This window comes from Podarcis pityusensis (genome assembly GCF_964106645.2).
Source record: "Podarcis pityusensis genome assembly, chromosome: 4".
NCBI classification, from domain to species: Eukaryota; Metazoa; Chordata; class Lepidosauria; order Squamata; family Lacertidae; genus Podarcis; species Podarcis pityusensis.
This window is the reverse complement of record NC_138027.1, coordinates 22456551-22479418: the sequence shown is the minus strand read 5'-3', so window position 1 is coordinate 22479418 and position 22868 is coordinate 22456551. Positions and strand designations below refer to the sequence as shown.

Genomic DNA, 22868 nt, shown 5'->3' with positions numbered 1-22868 from the left:
GTTTGTTACTATGCTATGTATTTTCATGTTTTTATACTGTAAACCACCCTGTGAACCTCAGGTGAAAGGGGCAGTAGAGAAAAGTAATAAATAACAACAACAACAATAAATTTGTTGCTCTGCCCATTTTGCCTCTGGTCCCAACTACTGCTGTCATGTAGCCCTCAAAAGTTTACACAGGAGGGAGTGCGGCCTGCTAGCAAAAACAAAAAAAATGGTTCCCCACCCCTGATTTGTTGAAAGTCACAGAACACAGATTGTAGTCCTAAGCATGCATAAACTTGGAAATATGCATTATTGCTTTCAGCTGTCGGGCTGGTCTTTAATTCAATTACAAACTGAATCCTGCATCTTTAAATTTTCTGGTCACCTGTTGAAGCCTTGGTGATGGAGAGAGATGAGTATCAAATTGAGAATTACTTAGGCTGGCTTTTGACAGCCACACAGTTAAGCCAGTTTCATCTATTTTAAATTGGCTATTTTATATACTTACTTCAGCTTACAGTTCCCTGCCGCAGGGCCAAAAAGTTATATATCACAGTGATTTGTAGCACACATAGTACTTAAAATGACAGAACAGGAGTTGAAAAAAAGAATTCTACAACCACACTTCAACTGACCCAATTAATTTCTTTCTCTCTCTCACCCTCTCTCTCTCTCTCTCGTGTGTGTGTGTGTGTGTGTGTGTGCGCGCGCGCACCAACTTCAGTTTTCTAGCCTGTGTTATCCCAAGGCCTCAGGCTGAATAACATGACTCTCCATCCCACCCCTTTCATAACCAGGCACATAATGGAGTAAAACAGAGCTATCCTTTACTTCCTTCGAAGTCCAGATAGAGAAGAATTCTCCTACCTGAACTTTGCCTTCTCGTGTACCCAGATATATTCTGGATCTTTCAAGCTCAGCCGGGCCAGGTCCTTCACTGATTTGGTTTGCGTGGCTGAGAAAAGCAGAGTCTGGCGCGTCTCGGGAAGGTTTTCTATGATTGCATTCATCGTATCAGCAAAACCCATGTCCAGAATTCTGTCAGCTTCATCAAGTACTGGAATGAGAAAGGCCAGCTGGAAGGAATTGGATTTTTTTCTCCCCCTAAGCTTCTAACCTTCAGACAGAGCGTGAGACTAATTTCCACACTGATAGCAGGGGCTTATCCACATGAAAGGCATCGCTCCAAAATACACACAAGAAGGGATTTGTTGGGGTCAGCCTTCACAGACAGGGCCTTGGGAGGTCACCTAATTGAACCCACTATAATGCAGGATGCAAACTACAGGATCCTGACAGAGGACTGTCCAGCCTCTGTTCAAATATCACTTACAAAAGCTCCCGAGACACGGTCTTCCACTGTTGTACAATTCTGACACCCCAGTCAAGCCTCCTTCCACATGTGAGAATTCATTCACATATCATAGCTTTCCTGTGCAAGTGTCTGGAGGCGGTGGGTGGCGGATGGCGGCTAACAGATTGAGGTTGAATCCTGACAAGACAGAAGGACTGTTTTGGGGGGACAGGGGGCGGACAGGTGCAGATGACTCCCTGGTCCTGAATGGGGGAACTGTGCCCCTGAAGGACCAGGTGCACAGCCTAGGAGTCATTTTGGACTCACAGCTATCCGTGGAGGCGCAGGTAAATTCTGTGTCCAGCTTCATCTGGTATGCAGGCTGAGGCCCTACCTGCCCATGGACTGTCTCGCCAGAGTGGTGCACACTCTGGTTATCTCCCGCTTGGACTACTGCAATGCGCTCTACGTGGGGCTACCTTTGAAGGTGACCCGAAAACTACAACTAATTCAGAATGCGGCAGCTAGACTGGTGACTGGGAGTGGCCGCCGGGACCATACAACAACAGTCCTAAAAGACCTACATTGGCTCCCTGTAATTTTCCAAAGACAATTTAAAGTGTTGGTGCTGACCTTTAAAGCCCTAAACGGCATTGGCCCAGTATACCTGAAGGAGCGTCTCCACCCCCATCGTTCAGCCCAGAAACTGAGGTCCAGCTCCGAGGTCCTTCTGGCAGTTCCCTCATTGCAAGAAGTGAGGTTAAAGGGAACCAGGCAGAGGGCCTTCTCGGTAGTGGCACCTGCCCTGTGGAACACCCTCCTATCAGATGTCAAGGAAATAAACAACTATCTGACTTTTAGAAGACATCTGAAGGTTACCCTGTTTAGGGAAGTTTTTAATGTTTGATGTTTTATCGTGTTTTTAATATTCTGTTGGGAGCCGCCCAGAGTGGCTGGGGAAACCCAGCCAGATGGGCAGGGTATAAATAAATTATTATTATTATTACTATTATTAATCTGTAACAAACAGAGACAAAGGGCCACAGCAATGTGGCACAGTACATCCTTTGCAAGCAGAAGGTCCCAGGTCCAATCCCTGGCATCACCAGGGTACGGGATGACCCTCTGCCTGAGACCCTGGAAAGCTGCTGCCGATCCGAGTAGACAGTAGTGGGTTCAATGGGGCAGTGATCTTAGCAGCTTCATATGCTTGGCTGTTCCAAGAGCTCTAAGTATGTGTGTGCCTGCCTAGACCAAGAACGTAACGTTACCTGGTCCCAGGGTGGGGAATCTTACAGCAGCCTGACCTATTGTTCTGCTGCTTTTATTGAAGTTGTTCATTTTGTGTGTGTTGTAAAACGACAGACCAACTCTGACACGCTGGCAAAGAAGAGGACTACAAAAACAATAAATAAAATAGGACTAGCCTTATCCAAGTGCACCGAACCATATCTGTGCACGGAGCACTGATTTGGTCTTCTGGCCTGCTCACCTCTCCACTGCCCACCAACCGAACACTTTTTCAATGTTTAATGTATTTATTTTCAATGCATTTAGTAGAAGTCCTGTCTGCGGATCAACAAAAATGGAACCAAATCATGGAGCACAAACAGGTTCTTCCCATTCCCTTCCAATTCATGGAAGGGCTTTGTATGTTACAAAGATCAAGCACGGAAGCTACAACCCCAGATCATCCTCTGCGTGCTTTAATGGAGCTTCAGCTCTGGGCAGTGGCTTCCAGCGCAAGCATTTTGGACCATTTACAGATTTCAGATTAAGCCTATTCAGTAAAAGTAAAAAAAGACAGAAAATAAATTGGAACATTTCACTTACTCAACATCTGCAGATTGCAGGCATGGAAATATGATGTTTCGTCCATGTGCTGTAAAAGCCGTCCCGGAGTACATATCAGTATGTTTATATTGTGGATTCTTTCCGATTCTTGTTTCAGGTCCTGAAATATCAGACAGGTTTGAGGGCATGATTTCAGAATATACGGTTGTGACGCAGGGAGCTCCTCTCCAAGCCCATTCAGGTGCAGCAGATCACACTGAGAGCCAGTGTGGTGTAGTGGTTAGGAGCGATAAACTCGTAATCTGGGGAACTGGGTTCGCGTCTCCGCTCCTCCACATGCAGCTGCTGGGTGACCTTGGGCCAGTCACACTTCTCTGAAGTCTCTCAGCCCCACTCACCTCACAGAGTGTTTGTTTTGAGGGAGGAAGGGAAAGGAGAATGTTAGCCGCTTTGAGAATCCTTTGGGTAATGATAAAGCGGGATATAAAATCCAAACTCTTCTCTTCTTCATCACAGTAAGATCTGGCCATACACACACACACACACACACACACACACACACCTCTGAGCGATTTCAAACTGTGTGTCTTGTGGCACGCAGGAAAACTCTATCTACACAACAAGCCACGACCGAAAGGCACCTTTAGAGATGTAACAGCCTCTAACTAACAATGCAAGGAAGAAAAATTCCCAGTGCTTTATTTTTCCAGTTCACAAGTCTGTAAGTAACTGGGAATGAATGCCAATTGCAAATACATTATTAGGCAAGAGTGGCAGCTTCAAAAAGCTTCAATTTGTTTAAGTACAAGTAAATGAACATGCTTAGGTCATTCTCTAAGGCATCAAAGTTTTCTGACACAGACTGAACATTTTCAAATTCAGAGTTTTCCAGTAAAACCAAATCACTGCCTCTACTTGGGACATTTTAAGTGACTCCATCAAAGCTTGCTTACACGCATCAAGACTCTGTGGGACACCCAACACCCAGAGGGACACCAAAATCAGAATCAAAGCATTCTCAGGCAAGCCTGTGACAACTCACTTCACTGGGACAGCTTTCAATGGGCAATAAGTGCCATTATGGTGGAAAATCAATACAGAGCTTTCTTGAAAGGATGCACATTTCAGACAGCGCATGACCCATGCCTTTTAAATGGAGGTGTGGCGCTGTGGGTTAAACCACAGAGCCTAGGATTTGCCGATCAGAAGGTCGGCGGTTTGAATCCCCGTGACGGGGTGAGCTCCCGTTGCTCGGTCCCTGCTTCTGCCAACCTAGCAGTTCGAAAGCACGTCAAAGTGCAAGTAGATAAATAGGTACTGCTCCAGCGGGAAGGTAAACGGCGTTTCCGTGCGCTGCTCTGGTTCACCAGAAGCGGCTTAGTCATGCTGGCCACATGACCCGGAAGCTGTACGCCGGCTCCCTCGGCCAATAAAGCGAGAGGAGCGCTGCAGCCCCAGAGTCGGTCATGACCGGACCTAATGGTCAGGGGTCCCTTTACCTTTACCTTTACGTATGTGCCAATGTTTCCTTGGAACCCATTTCCTTGGAAATATGTCGCACCGAGTTATAAGAAAATTACCAGTCACTTAGTACAACATCCCAGTATAATTTTCAAACCATAAGCAATCCTTATGGGTTAGACAGAGGGAGCAGTGGGGGGAGATCTTGTATGTATGTATGTATGTATGTATGTATTTATTTATTTTAAAGGAAGGAACAAACCTTTCCACCAATGATAAGCCCAGCCGAGAACTCATGATTCTTCCCCACCTTACGCAGAACCTCAAACGTTTGGTACGCCAACTCTCGGGTAGGCGATATGATCAGAACTCCCAGTCCATCCATGGGAGTCCACTGTTGACGGTATAAGATCTCCAGAGCCTGGACAGTGACAAAAATGCCAGTTAGAAGCCCTATTAATTTCACTCGGCGAATATATTTTTTTTAAGGGGAAAAGAAAAATCAGGACTGCAATGCCCATAGTCACTGGCCAAGCTCACTGAGGCTGATGGGAACTGGCAGGCCACAACAACCAAAAGGGCATCATATTGGCTGCCCCTGGGCCTACAGGAGAATATGAAATTATGAGATACATTACTTACAGGTACAATGAAAGCCAATGTTTTGCCAGATCCAGTCTTCGCAGCGCCCAATACGTCTTTACCTTGCAAGGCCAAACCTATGGTCTGCCTCTGGATTTCAGTCACCATGCGATACTGAGCTTCCTGCAGTCCTGGTGTGAGGAAGACCATATATATATATCAACCTGCTTGGAATCAACCATTCACCAGGGGGGAGGGAGAGAAACCCTCATGTTAAAAGCATGTGAGAGTCCAGTGGTGGCGGTATGTGACCTAGTGCCGCCACCACTGACTGCGTTCAGCCGCTGTGAGAAGTAGGCCTACACATGTACTAATACTGCTCTTCTGTGAAAGGAGGATGCTCTGGTTGACCTAAAGCCTATGCCCCCCCCCGCTCTGAAATGGAGAAGCCCAATGTACACAGCTATAGGACCATTCTCACAATTGCTGATGGGGTTCAGGGGCTAGTCCACAAGCCCTTGGTGGTTCTCAAAGGGTGAGGCGCACCACACTGATGTGGAAGGAGAGGATGGCAAGTGTGGCAGGCAGATTCAAGGACAATCAAAGAAACATTAAAACATTTCAGCAGAGCATTGTATTAAAATCGAAATATTTCTTAATTTTCAGAATACAGATAGATGCAATAGGAGAGCAAAAGCTTCAAGTGATCCTGAGGCCAATCCTAGTTGTGATTTTTTTGTTTGTTTTCCAGTGTATTTATTGTAATTTGGTGTGGTGCAAGATAATGAAGTTGCCCAGAGAAAGAAGTTTGAGGACCACTGCCCTAGCTTGTTGTTTTAACACAAGGTTACCCAACATGGTTGCCTCCAGATGTTGTGGACTACAACTCCCATAACTCCTGGCTGTGGATCATGAGTGTTACAGTCCACAACATCTGAAGAGCACTTCAATCTCTATCCAACATGTGAGAAGGTTCATCTGAACCTCCCATCCTCCAATTACCTGAGATGAATATGGGCATGCATACTGGTAAATATTTGTGTGAACTGCGTTGCAAGCCTGTGTATCAAATATGGCTATAGTCGAAGGCAAAGAACATCCACTAGATCTTGCACATGGTTCACCATGTGTAATCAATGTTCAAGGGCCCAATTCACCCCCTCTGTGCACCTTAGATGTGTGCATTTGTCACACATGGCAAACTCCACATGGGATTCTTGCAAGGCCCTACACTGGGCTGGTGGGAAACTGGGTCTGTGTCGTTGTCCAACTGTATCTCTCCACATGCAGTTAATCCTAGTCACTTTGAGGCAGCGATATCACTCAAAGTTATTAACGAGTTAAGAATATTAGAGCAGAATATATAATTATATGAAGTTGACACGTACCCTAGGACACCAAATAAGGGTATCACACGTTATGAAAACTGTTGGAAAAGCAATACATCGTTGGAAAGCAACAGTTAAGGTATTGCTTTTTTCCCCCCCAACTTAAATTTTTATTAGTTTTCATCAAACATACATTCCAATACATTCATTGTATTAATACATCTCATACACAGCATTAGCTCTACTGAGCTTTGGACTTCCTTCCTCCCCTTCGGTAAGTATCATATATTTTCTTTATGTCACGTATTTTATACATTTATCTCTTTGATCATAAGCTGTTGAAGTTAATCAAATCCTGCCAGTGTCTTTAAAGATTTACAATTGTCTCTTATATAATCCAAGTATTTACTCCAATTTTCATAAAACTTTTGTTCATCCTGATCTTTTATTCTCCCCGATATTCTAGCCAGTTCCGCATAATTAATCATTTTGACCTGCCTTTCAGTAATAGTTGGTATTACTTCTGTTTTCCAATTTCCAGTTAAGGTATTGCTGGGCAGGTGATGATTCATTGGATAATATGCTTTCTTCAACCGGCTAATCATGCAGGATTGTACATAACTGCTGCCAGGTTACTTATAGGCAAGTAAAAAAAAAATCACCCCATGCAACTAAGAAGGGAATGTTTATAAAATATTTTTGGGAGCAGAAAATGCCTGGCATAAGGTTGTAGGCTAATAACTGCCATAGAGATTCTTGCTAAAGTATTGTACTTACCTTTCAGTGTTTTCTTAGATAATGGAAAATCCGAAAATCTTACAACCTCATTTGCATTTATCTGAAAATAAGCAAAGAAAAGTGAAATCTGAAAGGATCTCGTTTAGATTATTGAACAAGAGGATCTGTCAAGTCAGTCCCCTCTCAAATTTCTTAATTACACAGAATTAGCTGCCATGAGAGAGATTCTCACATCAGAGTTGAAAGAAAGAGTTGCTGGTTTGTCACAGTTTATTTGGGAACAAGCAGCCTGCTAGTGGCACACTGCACAATCACCCCTCCCCTGAAACAAGGGGAAGGCACAAACCAAGAAGTCGCAATTAAGCATGGCTTTCCATGTCAGTCAAACACAACACCTGCTTTGTTGCTCCTTAATAAACTAGGGATCACTAGCAATCTTAGTCTGCAGTCTGTCAGTGGTTTTCGACCTCCTGATTCTTAGGCCAGGCCAAAATTGCAGTTCCCTACTTAATGGCTACGGGACGCAGGTGGCGCTGTGGGTTAAACCACAGAGCCTAGGGCTCGCCAATCAGAAGGTCAGCGGTTCAAATCCCCAGCTCCTGCCAACCTCACAGTTCAAAAGCACGAAGTGCAAGTACATAAATAGGTACTGCTCCGGCGGGAGGTAAACAGCGTTTCCATGCGCTGCTCTGGTTCACCAGAAACGGCTTAGTCATGCTGGCCACATGACCCGGAAGCTGTATGCCGGCTCCCTCAGCCAATAAAGCAAGATGAGTGCCGCAACCCCAGAGTCATCCATGACGGGACCTAACAGTCAAGGGTCCCTTTACCTTTTACTCAATGGCTGTGCAGCAACACTTGGAAATGTAAGGCCAACATCTCGGGAGGGGGGGGGGGGATATGGCAATCAAAAGGAATACTGTATATCTCTTGCCATGTTCCCAGAGGCCACCTGTTCCTGGTTTGTACATATAACCCAGACATCTCACTTCAATCAAAGCCATCATCTAAATATACCTACAGTAACTGCTTCCAACTCTAATATTCACATCTTCCCTGAAAGTAATGAGATGAGAGGGTGCACGTCTTATGTGCGATTTTTTAATACGAAGAGGAAGCAATGCCATCGCCACATTTTTCAACCTGCTACTTCCCTCCCCCAAAATGAGGTGTCTAATTTGCATTAGGAGTCTATCTGCAGAGATTTTAAAAAAGCTGATTACAGACCTGCCTCGCTTAGAACTCTTGACGCGCACATCTATATCTTCATTACAAATTTGCCTAATCATTTCTACTCTTGGGATATATATATATATATAAAGCGGCTGCTGTTTTTGTACTCCACATGTTTCTCTCAGCACTGCTCATGATGCCGCAGTTTCAAAACTGTATTATTGCCGTGCAGAGCAATCATCAAAATGGAAATTAGTCACATAGCTTTCATTTCAGTGGAAGCTTTTTTTAAAAAAAAAGTCTGTCTCAAAAAAAAAAAAAGAGGCGCTGGAATAAGGGAAGGGACGTTTCAGAACCATTGGCTGAGAACGTACTGGCTTCAATAACTCTGTACATGAAGAGTGTTGGAATCTAGATCTTAAAACTTAAAATTTACAGCTTGTTATTTAATAAGAGAGAATTTTATGAAAATGCAATACAGTGGTACCTCAGGTTAAGTACTTAATTCGTTCCGGAGGTCCGTTCTTAACCTGAAACTGTTCTTAACCTGAAGCACCACTTTAGCTAATGGGGCCTCCTGCTGCAGCTGCGCCGCCGGAGCACGATTTCTGTTCTCATCCTGAAGCAAAGTTCTTAACCTGAAGCACTATTTCTGGGTTAGCGGAGTCTGTAACCTGAAGCGTATGTAACCTGAAGCATATGTAAGCTGAGGTACCACTGTACAGGTGGTATTTGACCCCTTTAAAGCTGGCAAAAATCAATAAAACCCATAATATTAAGTGTTGGGGATGCAAAAACCAAGCAGGAACCTTCTACCATATGTGGTGGGCGTGCCAAGAAATTCTGGGACATGACCTATGAGGAATTGAAAAAATTATTAAGAACCACATTTTACAAAAAAAAACCCCGAAGCATTTCTTCTGGGAATTTTGACAAACAATTTCCCTAAAGATAAAATAAAACCATTTCTCTATGCTACGTCAGCAGCAGGAGTATTGGTGGCTAAATATTGGAAGGAGGATCACCTACCCACCAAAGAGGAATGGTTTATGTAAGCTGAGCGAGTACTTGGAACTTGCAAAGCTGACAGATATAATAAGAGACAAGTCAAATAAGACAGTTAAGAAAGAATGGGGGTACCTAAATAAATATCTGATGAGTCAAGGTTCAGCAGTGAAGATCTGGTTGTGTCTAGAATAACCCTGCAAAGGTAAAAAGCTCCCTGATACCAAGATGAGGGATGTACTGAAATACAGATAAGTTGGTTTTAATTAGGAATAATGAACTGTCATGAGACTGACGGAAGTCCAAAAAACAAAAGAATATGAAAAATGAAATACCTAAGAAGTGTCAGCTTCTTAGGAAAAAAGACAATATGTAAAAATTAACTGTTTAAAGTGTATGTTTGCAAAGTCTTAGTTTAATAATGAATGAGTTAACGCTGTTCCATCTATGATTTTTTCTTACCTTCATTAAGATTTAATTGTATTAGTTTAGGTAATTTATTTAGATTTCTCCTTTTTATTTTTTTGTTCTTTGTAACCTTTTTAAATCCTTTTCCCTCTTTTCACATTTAAAAGTTTTGATTTGTATGTATTTGCAGTATAACTCAATAATTTTTTTAAAAAAACTTAATGTACTCGTATTTGAAATGACAGTAGCATTAATTCATGGTAAACACAGGGCGCTTTGAGTACATCAGCAGCCTCCCATGAAAAAAAGATTGGGAAAAGATTTGTGGTCTGTACAGCAACAAGCTAAGAACTTTATTAAAAACCCAAATTTTTCATTTTAAGATTGAGCTAAATTAAATATTGTGTTGGTTGTGGCGTTTTGAGAGTTTTGTTACTGAACAATTTCGTTCGCTGCTGCTTCTGCAGCAGCTATATGCTGCATTTCTATTTGTTTTATGGTGAAGAACTGCATTTTAATGCTTTCAACGTTACTGGAAGCTGCCCAGAGAACTCTTGTTATTGGGCAAAACAGTAATATGGTAAATAAGTACCGTATTTTCCGGAGTATAAGATGACCCCCCCCCCATCTTTTCCAGTTAAAATATAGAGTTGGGGATATACTCGCCATATAAGACTACCCCTCTTCCAATGCACACCAAATAAAAATTTAAAAAACCAGTCTCCAGTCCAGCTCGGAAATCTGCTTCACTTCCCAGTGGCCGGGGGCTTCTGGGGCTAATTTCCAAGTGTATTTCTGCTTCATCTAGAGAGCTTGGTGTCCTCTGATTTAATTTGCTGTCGTTTTATCCTTTGGTGGGGAGTTGCTGCAGGAGCTGCTGCTGTAGCCGGCGTATAAGACAACCCCCGACTTTTGAGAAGATTTTCCTGGGTTAAAAAGTAGTCTTATACGCCAGAAAATACAGTAAATAAAATCACTGTAAAAGGGAGCCAGCAAGCATGGGGAGCCAGCAAACAGGCTTTCTATCATGCACACAGGACAGGAAAAGGGAGAACCAGGTGCACATGACCCAGCAGCAAAATCTCCTTCCTAGAGGAAAAGTCCAACTCCATCCACTTCACATGCTACAGGTAGGAGAGATCTGTAGTTGAAAGAGAGGAAAGTGTAGGAGGACCCATGGATCATATTAGTAGTAGTAGTAGTAGTAGTAGTAGTAGTAGCTGAGGCTGCCGAACAGACTCTTAGGCTGGGATGTTGCTTAGAGGGTTTTGTTGGTGGGGGTTGTTGCTGTTAAAAGATACAGCGGTGCCTCGCAAGACGAAATTAATCCGTTCCACGAGTCTCTTCGTCTTGCGGTTTTTTCGTCTTGCGAAGCACGGCTATTAGCGGCTTAGCGGCTATTAACGGCTTAGCGGCTTTAAGAAAAAGGAAACAAACTCGCAAGAACTCGCAAAACGTTTCGTCTTGCGAAGCAAGCCCATAGGGAAATTTGTCTTGCGGAACGACTCAAAAAACGCAAAACCCTTTCGTCTAGCGAGTTTTTCGTCTTGCGAGGCATTCATCTTGCGGGGCACCACTGTACGAATCGTTTGTATCTATAGTACGATTTATGTTGTTCAATTTGGTGGTATGGTTTATTGCTGTGTTATTATTGTTTATGACTACTTTCGTTATGTTTTGAATTATGTTTTTTCCCATGTAGTAAGTTGCCTCAAGCATGCCTTTAACTACGGAAAGGTGACATACAAATAAAATGATTTATTGATTGAAACATAGGGGTTTTTTTTGGGGGGGGGAATTCCACCCCACTTCAGATCAGCAAATGAGGCAAACAACAGGAAAAAATATATATTAGATACAACGCTGTGCTTTAGATTTCGCTCACGTGTTATAGAAGACTGGCCACTACTGTTAAACACTAACACCTTTCACAAAGAAATTGCACAATTGTATTGTTCAAAGTATTTGCGTGTGTACATAGACCTTCTTGGTTCACAACATGAAGGCATGCAAGCCCAAGGAACACAGAGCGTTGCACCCCACTCCAATCTCTGAGCGACGCAAGAATCCAGGGGTTCCAGGCATCTAATAATAATAATATTTTTTTTATTTATACCCTGCCCGTCTGACTGGGTTTCCTCAGCAATGCCAAGCAGTGTTAGAAACTGAGATATGAAAGCTAGGAGCTAATTGGCACCTTAAGCCTAGGTTAGGGCGCAACAACGGAATGCCTAGGCACACTTTTTAATAACAGGAATACAAAGCTGAACTGCAGTTAAAATATGTTCATTTTTCACATGGTCTAGTCTTTCTCCTGTCCACCCCCTTAATATTCTTAAGAGGGTCAATTCTTCAGTCTTCAGAGAGCAGCTGGGAGTGGGGAGGCAGAAAAAGGTTCTCCTTTCCTTCCACTTTGCAGTTTTAATCCGAAATCTTAAGCGCAGTACTGCACCCTAAGCTCAGAAACTGTTCGCGCTAATGAAATTCCCTGCTGCAAAACGTGCCTAGAATAACGGGAGTTTCAAACACTGGTACCAATCAGTACCCCCAAAAACTAATGTATGTGATCCAATCTGAATTTCTACTTCCTTAATAGGAACTACACTCCATCCTTCTGCACCCTCATCTGAAACAAGGCCAGGGAACCCCAAGGAACACCTTTTCCAACCCGCTACACTTCATGTCATCGGACATCCTGTTTTGAGCCCATCTTCCAATGGAGGCAAGCCAGGTTGGTACTAGCACTAGATGCCCTCCCCAGGGAAGTCTGCCTGGCCCCCAACATCAGCATATGCCAGGGGTCAGCAAACTTTTTCAGCAGGGGGCTGGTCCACTGTCCCTCAGACCTTGTGGGGGGAATGAATGAATCCCTATGCCCCATAAATAACCCAGAGATGCGTTTTAAATAAAAGGACACATTCTACTCAGTAAAAACTGATTCCTGGACCGTCTGCGGGCCGGATTTAGAAGGCGATTGGGCCGGATTTGGCCCCCGGGCCTTAGTTTGCCTACCCAAAGCATATGCCTTCCAGTAACTGCTAAAATGTGGCTTTTTACATTTCTATTGCTGTTGGTGGAGGAGCGTTTATTGGCTACTGGTACCCCCCCCCCCCCTTGTCTTCTGGAACACTTAAAGTTTTCAGTGTGTTATACAGTACTAGTATCAAAATAATTTTATTTGCAGAATATGGATACAGTGGTACCTCGGGATGCGAACGGGATCCGTTCCGGAGCCCCGTTCGCATCCTGAACAGAACGTAAGGCGCGACAGCGCGTCTGTGTGTGGTGTTTCGTCGCTTCCGCACATGACGCCATTTTGACCGTCGGTGCACGCGCGAGCGGCAAAACCCGGAAGTAACGCGCTCTGTTACTCTCAGGTCACTGCGGAGCGCAACCTGAAAGTGCTCAACCTGAAGCGTAACAGTATTTATCCCCAGGTATGACTTTAGATGTCTTTTTTTCCAAATCAAGTTGTTGTTGTTTTTCGTTCCCCAATGCACTTATTATCAATAAAAATAATAATCAGCGATTAATTTTTTATTCTGAAAGTGTGGCCCGGAGGGGGGGTGGAGTTTGAGAACCACTCCAGAACACATTTGGAGCAATCCCCCTCCTTCCCCCAAAGGATCCTGGGTGCTGTAGTTCCTGGACACCGCGAGGGGCCAGAATCCTTTGAAGGAAGGGGTGCGCTTTCAAAGCACCCTGCGCGCCCAGCTGCCTTCTCTCGCGGCTCAGACCATTCGTCCATCTAGCTCCGTACTGCTTGCACTGACTGGCAGCACCTCTCCAGGGGTCTCTCCCAGCTCTACTGGAGATGGAACCGGGGGGTTTTCTGCCCTTACCTGCGAGTAACTCTGCTGCAACCTGGCGATGCCTTCCTTCTCCACCTCCCAAGCGGGGCGCTTCTGCTTTTGGCGCTGCTGGCGCAGCCGGTCCTTGCGCTTGGCGTAGTTCTTCTTCCAGCGCTCGAAGTTGCGCACCGGGTCCGCGCTGGGCCCGCCGAAGGTCCCCCGGCTTTTCTCCATCCCGCCGGCGTGGAAAGAGCCGGCGTGGGGAGACACGGCAAACACGCTTCCTGGCAGCGTAACGCGCGGCGGCCGGAGGAGGAGCCGGGCGCACGGAGAGCGCGTCAGCCTCACCATCTCCGCCCCACGGGAAGGGAAAGCCCAACCCCTCCGCGGGCGGGAGAGGAGCCTGCCCTACGGAAAGATCCTCCCCGCAGATCCCCAAATCTGCGAGGGAATCTGCCCCGTGTGGGCTTAATGCATCCTTTGATTCCTCCATTAATTTCAATGCGCCCATTGATTCGTTCCAAATGGTTATCCTTGCGCTGGATAACTTATATTAAAAATGTACGTTATATTTCTATGCAGCACTTCCGTATTGGCCGCTTGGGCTAATGCTGCTCGTTTTTTAAATGCCGCTTGCTAAAAGCCATGAGAACAGGGAGCGGGGGTGGCTGGGGCAGAAAGAGAAAAGAACGATATTATTGGGCAGGCAGCAGAGCGAGGCTTCATCTGAACCTAATTTTTGCTTTTTCGCCCCCCCTGGAATTATCATGTGGAGTTGGAAGGGACCGCGAAAGTCATCTAGTTCAGGGTTTCCCAAACTGTTTTGGGGGACTACGAATCCAATGATCCCTGATCACTAGTCCCGGTCGCTAGGGATAATGGGAGTTGTAGTCCAACGGGAGACCCAAGTTTGAGAAACCCTGAACACGTGCAATCTTTTGCCCAGCGTGGGTCTCGAACCCACGACCCTGAAATTAAGAGTCTTGTGCCCTACTGACTTGGGCTATCCAATCCAAACCTGCTTTCGCAAAATGTATACACTGCTGCTTTATTGTGGTTGGGGGGGTTGGGAGAGAGAGCAACCTCAAAGTGGTTTAAGCTCATCTCTGGGGATGTGTAGCGTTAATAAAGAGGAGACTGTCTGCTATGCGTTTTGAAATAAAGCCAGCAACACATGGCTAGCCCCCCGCAGGTTGCATGGACGATTGTTGCCGTTCAGTCAGGTTTACCTTTCAGCTGAAGTTACATTTGTGCGGTAAAAACCACTAGAGGTCGTAACTCTTGCATATGAATGTGAAACAGGCATAATAGCTGACAGAAGTGACTTGAGCTTTGGGTTTCCAAAACCTGAGTTGAGGTTTGGAGTATATAGGATGACAAAGAGTATCTCTGTACATGTGCAGAGTGCCTTTCCTGCACTACTCATCCCAATTCACCCTTGCACTCTTAGAAAGGTTGCCCGTTAAGCTTCCCCCATGTACACAGAGAAGGAAAACATCAGCTGATCATGCTCGTTATTTTATGGGAAAGCCTATGATAGCATGCATAAGGTATCGAGAACTGCTGAGATCCTAGCGCCTGAAATCCAGAAGAAAACTATTTATAAACTTTTTTCCATCATGGGCTCTGAAGGCGCTATATATAATAATAAAGATAAATTTTGTTCCAGAGAAACCAATTGGAGCTATTGTGGACCATGGGGGAATCACATTTGCATGTTTCTGATCGGGGCTTTCAGCTACATTAGTAAAGAAAAAGCCCTTTATATGCGTTATAATACTGTGACACCAGATGGCGCTGTGGAGTCCCGTCTTTTGCCAACGTGATTTCCCTTTATGAAACTTACAAGCGTTTTCCTGAAACACTTTTTTAAATTTTTTAATCCAGCCTTTCTTACAGTGCAGAAAGTTACACTGTATTTAACTAAACTTACTTCCAGATGGGAATCCAAGGCTCTGTATACGCTTTTTATTCTAGAACCAACAGAAACAGAGTACTTGGGCGTGTGTTTTATGTAGTACTCACACCATCTAGATCTATTGCATATTTCTGGCTCTGAAAAGTGCTTCTTAAGCAACTGGTTTTATTTCCAGAAGAAAAAGCTCATTGCAGATTGAGGCAGCATTACACCGCTGTCATGGGCGTAGCGGGGGGGGAGGAGCTGCCCCCTCCTAAATCAAGTTAATAAATAAAAATACTTAACTAAAAGCAGAAATTGTAGAAAGATTTTTCTGAGATCAAAAGAAAGTAATTTAAAATAACTGTTTTTGAGACATTTCATTCCAAATCTTCCAGACAGAGGATGATGACAGGTGGGTGTCCTGTCCCCCCCCCCCAAATAAATACAGTGGTACCTCAGGTTAAGTACTTAATTCGTTCCGGAAGTCTGTACTTAACCTGAAACTGTTCTTAACCTGAAGCACCACTTTAGCTAATGGGGCCTCCTGCTGCTGCTGGGCCGCCAGAGCCCAATTTCTGTTCTCATCCTGAAGCAAAGTTCTTAACCCGAGGTAACATTTGTGGGTTAGTGGAGTCTGTAACCTGAAGCGTATGTAACCTGAGGTACCACTGTATTGGTTCCGCCCATGCCTGCAGTGAGTCCATTTGAAAACAGATGTAGGTGTCGGTGGTTGTGCAGCAAGATAACAGTGAAGATCACTTCTTCATTTACCTGGGGCACCTGCAGAGAGGAATAGGTAGGGATAACCTAATCAAAGGGAGGCATTTCAAATGCATATCAAGTAACCTGGCTCCCAGTACGCTTCCAAGAACAATTCAAAGTGTTGGTGCTGACCTTTAAAGCCTCGGTCCAATAAACCTGAAGGAGCGTCTCCACCCCCATGGTTCTGCCCGGACACTGAGGTCCAGTGCCGAGGGCCTTCTGGCGGTTCCCTCACTGCGAGAAGCCAAGTTACAGGGAGCCAGGCAGAGGGCCTTCTCAGTAGTGGCACCTGCCCTGTGGAACGCCCTCCCATCACATGTCAAGGAAATAAACAACTATCTGTGTTTTGGAAGACATTAAACAGCAGCCCTGTTTAATGAAGTTTTTAATGTTTGATGTTTTATTGTGTTCTTGATATTCTGTTGGGAGCCGCCCAGAGTGGCTGGGGAAACCCAGGCAGATGGGCAGGGTATAAATAATAAATTATTATTATTATTATTATTATTATTATTATTATTATTATTAACCATACCCACTCATGGATGCCAGGATCTAGAATCAACCTAGATTGACATTGAGAACAAGCATGAATGCTTTTGCATGGAGAAAAATACATGTTTGTGCTACAAACAAGTTAGTGCCTACACAGCTTTGGTCCCATTTGAGTGGGACATCGTGTTGAGAAGCTTTAAGATGTATAGATTGCAAAACACTACACATACATATGCACCGTGATTAATAGCCAACAGAGGCGCCATGTTGCATCTAACATTGGGGAGGGTGTCACATGTGTGTGACATTACACACACGTGATTTCACACATGTGGCACTGGCACATTGGGCTCCTCAAAGGGTCACGAAAGAAAGCTGGACCAACGGTTCTGCTTTCTATTAAGCAAGATTTTCCCAGTCTTCAGACCCAAATGTTTCAAATTTATTAATTTTCATTTTCACACAAAAAGTCCAAAGAGGGGTTCTCTTAAGTACAGTGGTACCTCGGGTTAAGTACTTACAGTAGTACCTCGGGTTAAGTACTTAATTCGTTCCGGAGGTCCGTTCTTAACCTGAAACTGTTCTTAACCTGAAGCACCACTTTAGCTAATGGGGCCTCCTGCTGCCGCTGCGCCACTGGAGCATGATTTCTGTTCCCATCCTGAAGCAAAGTTCTTAACCCGAGGTAATATTTCTGGGTTAGCAGAGTCTGTAACCTGAAGCGTATGCAACCTGAAGCGTATGTAACCCGAGGTACCACTGTAATGTTACTAATCAAAGTCAGCAATGGTTTTTCTCTAATCAAGCATACCGACAACCACATTATTATTTTATTTATTTATATTTATTAAAGTTCTATATTGCCCTTCATACGAGGACCACAGGGCAGTTTACAATATAAAAACGCAAAACACATAACATAGTAACAAACAATAGCCTGCCACAGAAACAGTTTAAAAGACTATAGATTGTTTAATTAACCAAAGGCCTGTGAGAAAAAATTTTTGCCCGGCGCCTAAAGATATGTAACAAAGGCACATGGCAAGCCTCCCTGGGGAGAGCATTCCACAACTGGGGATCCACCCACCGCAGAAAAGGCTCGTTCTTGTGTTGCCACACTTCAGACCTCTCATGGAGGGAGCACACAAAGGACCTCCTATGATGATCACTGGGTCCAGGTCAGTTCATATGGAGAAAGGCAGTCAAAATAAGTCTTTCTGCCTTTGTCCACTGTGATCATATGTTGATAAATTATTCCATAGTTCTTTTCGTGTCATGTATTCATTAATTTACGCCCGGTTCTGTATCTTCCGTTCCCATTTCCTGTTGTGTTTTCCACCCTTATTTGAAAAATTTGTCCTTTACACTTCTTCCATTCTTTTTTTCCAATAAAAGCACCAGAGGCTTGGTAGCTTTTTCCACTAAGTTCACTCAAAGTTGTACACAGAGCGCTTTCTCTCTCTGCTCTATCAATGCCAGATCAGGATGTCTCACTTATCAATGGCTTCATTCCATTCCTCCAACATCACAACTCCACCATTCTCTCTGTTCAAGATGACCTGATGTGAGCTATTTAAGGACAGTGATTCATCTATTCTTTATGGTGAAATTGCTCTAGCAATCTAGGTTTGGCCACTGCCTATGCTGGCTGGGGAAGAAGAACCAAACTGGGGGTTCAATATCATTTGGAGGACCCCAGGTTCCCCTCTCCTCTAATCCACCTGAGCGTGCAGGTTAGAAATGAATGGCTAGAGCATATTCTAGCATACTATCATTCAAAAACTCATAAAGGCTCTCAGAGTGGCATGACACAACATTAATTGCAAATAAAACTTGAAAGAGCTGGTAGGAACTTAATGCATGATGCTGAAAAAGCTGGACTAACCTGAAATGAACGTCTACGTTCTGCTTCTTAAATATTCTCTTAAGAAGCAACAACAGACTCCAGTGCCACTTTATCGAAACACAGATCTGTTTCCTTAATCATATTTTCCACAGTAGCAGAAGCCAAACCCATTGATTCATCTTCTAATTGCCATTCTTACGATGACCTACTTTTGCATTGTCTTAGGGTGTTGCTCCACCCCGTTCTTTCTCTCCCATGTCTCTTAATACTTCCTGTTTGTGAGTCTGTTTAATTCAATAGTTTCAGCTTTTAAATCATGCCAAGAAGAGCTGAATATTGATGGCAGGCATACTGCACTTCACTACAGATATCTATCTGATGGGGGAAGAAGTACAGAGAAGACCCAGCTTGACCTCTGCAATTTGATTTCTGGATCTTCATGAAAGACATGGAGAAAGGTTTGTACTAGTTCCTTTTCTAATGTATCCCCCAGAATCTAAGAAGCTGGGTTAAGACTTGATAAGTACTAGAAAGTGAGAATATTTGCTTTGTAGGTTGAGGAGGCACTAGCCGGTTATAGGAAAATAAAAGTCAGACCCTAAAATAAATCCATTGGAAGTTTCAAAAATGGTGATAATCATATTCTTGCAGTCAGGAGGTTCAGCAATTGTAATTAAGTCTTCTCCTTACAGCGACACTTAAATATTATGCTGACGTTTCAGCTGATATGAACCTGTTTTGTCATTAATCTATTTAGCCCAGGATGATCTAATTAGACCCAGCTCTCCAGGTTGTTAAGAACGCATATTTCCTGGCCTTCCCTAAAATGTTTTGAGTAGGAATCCTAAGAACTGAATGGGGTCCTCTAGGTGTCAAATATGCATTCGGCCACTGAGCTATGCCTCCCCCTCCAAAACGTGGCTTAGCTGTAGCAAATATATCTACATTATTTTCTCTTCAGTGTTTGACCAGCAGCCCACATTGGTTTGTTCCCAGGTGCCATTCAGGGTTTTGTGGTTAAGCAACCGCATTGGCTGGTGTGGTTAATTTAGCAATTGTTCTTCATGCTTTGCAACCTGATGGCAATTAGAGGTCTTGAAATTATATGGTATTCTCTGAAGAGGGCTCAGATCATTAAATCTCATGGCCTTTCCTAGTCTTCTTCTTCTTTGGTTGGTCACTATCACACAATTAATATATTTAGGCTACCTATGCTAGTTTCTAATATAATGGAAAACGTCATGACTGGATGGATGGCAGTACCTTGAACCAGAAGTTGCAAGTTTACCTGTTTAAAAAGTAAAGCCGTCCTGGGTGCATTAAACAAGAATGAATTGATCTTTACTGCCATAGCGCTCACTGTGTGTGTTTTACATTAGTTCCTCTGATACTGACAAATATATGATACCAAAATGCAGTGTATTTTAATTGTTTTGGAGACTGAGCAGTTGGATTTGCAGTTTCAGATTTAAATAAACGAAGTAAGCGCTGCTTGCGGCCATCCAATTTTTCGGTACAGTACAGCGTTTGGTCTGGTCAAGTGCAAGTAGATAAATAGGTACCGCTCCGGCGGGAAGGTAAATGGCGTTTCCGTGCGCTGCTTTGGTTCTCCAGAAGTGGCTTAGTCATGCTGGCCACATGACCCGGAAGCTGTACGCCGGCTCCCTCGGCCAGTAAAGCGAGATGAGCGCCGCAACCCCAGAGTCGGTCACGACTGGACCTAATGGTCAGGGGTCCCTTTACCTTTACCTTACAGTTTCAGGGAATTTGGTTGTTTTGAATCGTTCCATGTGTGAATACATAAACAACAATCTTACATCCATGCCACCAATCAACCCACATTAGGGAAGGGTTTGCCGGAGTATGCAAAACAGAGGTGTGTGGTTAGCTGCAATATTGAAAGGCAAGGAGTGTATAAGTAATGTGCTAGTTTGTCCATGAAAGCTGATAATGATGCATAGAAACCCAGGAACATCAAGGTAGTACTGAGTACATGCATGATCCAAGCCAATAGACATTTCTGAAAAAATGAAATGAAAGGTGGCAGAGCACATACAGTACCATGCTCAGCATCCCCAGTTTTAAAAGGCAACCAGGTAGCAAGCAAGGCTAATGACAGCTTTTGCAGGACACCTGGCAAAGCTACTACCAGTTAGACTACAGCAGACAAAGGCAACATTGTCCTAGATTAGGCTAGCTAGGTGGGGAATAGAGAACAGGGCTCCTGCAGCATAGATCCTGCGTTTTTCCTAATCAGTTGACACTTGTTCAAAATAGAGTTGATTGGAATAGGAGGAAGGGAGACAGGAAACCAACTCTTAAAACATGCCAGTTAACACCCAACCCCCAAGCCTGTTCTTCAGCATGGAAAATTTAGGGTTGCATCCAGTTTCAGTCATTTTCAGAGGAGACCCAATGAAATTAATGGACACTGCTTAGCTCCACTAATTTCAGTGTATTTACCCTGAGTAGAACTTAATTGGATCTAACCAGTAATTTAAAAGAAGCTTGTGTTTGGAAGCAGAGATACAGCTCCTGGGAAAGGTAGATTTACTCTCAGGGAAAACATATTGGGTTCCATCCAGAACTAGGGTTGCAACTAAGATTCACTTATCTGAGAGCAAACTTCATTCAATCACGCTTTGGAGAAAACTTGTATAGGATTGTGCTGTAACCTAGTTGGATTTTGGCTACAGTCCTAACCTCTGGGCAACAGGGGTGAGCTTGATGGAGCTATACAGCCCTGTCACTCACACCAGCCAGATCAGAAGGTGCAGAGCAAAAAATGCCCATTTACTGTGCCAACTCCCAGAACAGACCCATTGTCATTTGCTTCGGGTGATGCTGCTGGCAGTAGCTTCTGCACCCCCTCCCTTCCCCATCTGTGTGGGCCCATTGGGGTGCTCCTCATCAGCAGGGCTTCCTTGCCATGGCACCGCCAGGCAGGGCTGGGCAGAGGGACACCCTCACTCCATCTGTATGGTGGATCAGGGTTTGGAAGGCTTTGCCAGATCTCGTTGGAGTCAGTGGGACAGCTTAGTCATAACAATTTAGTTCCCACCAAATAAATGGAACTCAGTTGCGGTGGAATCTTATGCATGTGATGCAATGCACGTCCTAGACAGCTGCCTGGAAACTCTAATTAGCTGGATCAAGGGCCAATAAACAGATATTGAATCCTGATAACACAAGAGCACACAAGAGTTGGTAGTTCCCATGTCCAGAAATGAGGTAGGCCATCTGTTAATGGCTGGGTTGCACTCCCACTAAAGAAACGGGTGCATAGTGTGGAACGTGAGAGTACGGTTAGATTCAACCTTGTCACTGGGAGGCTCAGTGGCACAGTGTGTCTTTTGTTGGCTTTGGTTGGCCTTCAAGCTATGACCATTTCTGGACAGGGTGAACCTAGCCACAGTAGCCCATACTCTGGAAACCTGACTGGAATGCCTATTTAGATCTGCCCTTGAAGATGACCCAGAAACTGCAGCTAGTGCAGAATACTGTGGCTAGGTTGCTAAGAGGAATGTGTAACACCAGTTCTAAAGCAACTATGCTGGCTCCCAATACTGTGTACTTCCAGTCCAACTCCAAGCTGTTAGTTGTTGTTGTTGTTGTTTAGTCATTTAGTCGTGTCCGACTCTTCGTGACCCCATGGACCAGAGCACCCCAGGCACTCCTGTCTTCCACTGCCTCCCGCAGTTTGGTCAAACTCATGCTGGTAGCTTCGAGAACACTGTCCAACCATCTTGTCCTCTGTTGTCCCCTTCTCCTTCTGCCCTCAATCTTTCTGCCCCTTCGTGGATCACTGCCTTGCCGTGGCAAAGGGGCTTGAATAACTCAGAGAAGCTCTGAGCTATGCCGTGCAGGGCCACCCAAGATGGACAGGTCATAGTGGAGAGTTTTGACCAAACGTGATCCATCTGGAGCAGGAACCGGCAAGCCACTCCGGTATCCCTGCCAAGAAAACTCCATGGACAAAGACAACAGGCATATAAAAGCTGTTAGTAATAACCTATAAAGTCCTAAAGTCTAAATGACTTGGGAACTTGATATTTGAGGGAGCACGACTTCCTCTGTTGTCCTGCCCAGTCATTACATGACAATGAGAGGGTCTTCTTTGCTGTGGTGTCGCAGCTCTGAAATGCCCACCCCTTGGATGCCCGCCTGGTGCCTGTGGTGAGTTCATTTCAATGCCAGGCTAAGTCCTGGTTGTTTACTCAGGCAATGGGGCTTGTTGACTACAGTGCAGTATTGTTTTATCTGTTCGGCACATTTAGGGCTTTATCCCGGATTAATTATGACCGCAAAG

The 22868-nt window shown here is 44.4% G+C and overlaps 2 protein-coding genes across 2 annotated transcripts in view; one reads left to right on the top strand and one right to left on the bottom strand.

The window, feature by feature from the left end:
• Window positions 1–13925, bottom strand: part of DDX10 (DEAD-box helicase 10) — a 168370-nt gene extending 154445 nt beyond the window's left edge. Inside the window, exons 1-6 of the mRNA XM_081001915.1 lie at window positions 13611–13925; window positions 7222–7282; window positions 5177–5307; window positions 4797–4955; window positions 3113–3233; window positions 853–1042 (exon numbers count right to left, since the gene is read on the bottom strand). Coding sequence (XP_080858041.1) covers window positions 853–1042; window positions 3113–3233; window positions 4797–4955; window positions 5177–5307; window positions 7222–7282; window positions 13611–13910 — 962 coding nt within the window. The 5' untranslated portion in view covers window positions 13911–13925. The remainder of the gene's footprint in view (window positions 1–852; window positions 1043–3112; window positions 3234–4796; window positions 4956–5176; window positions 5308–7221; window positions 7283–13610) is intronic.
• Window positions 13926–18826: 4901 nt separating this feature from the next.
• EXPH5 (exophilin 5) overlaps window positions 18827–22868 on the top strand; it is a 55868-nt gene continuing 51826 nt past the window's right edge. The window contains exon 1 of the mRNA XM_081001751.1: window positions 18827–19017. The gene's annotated coding sequence lies outside the window, so the exon portion shown is untranslated. The remainder of the gene's footprint in view (window positions 19018–22868) is intronic.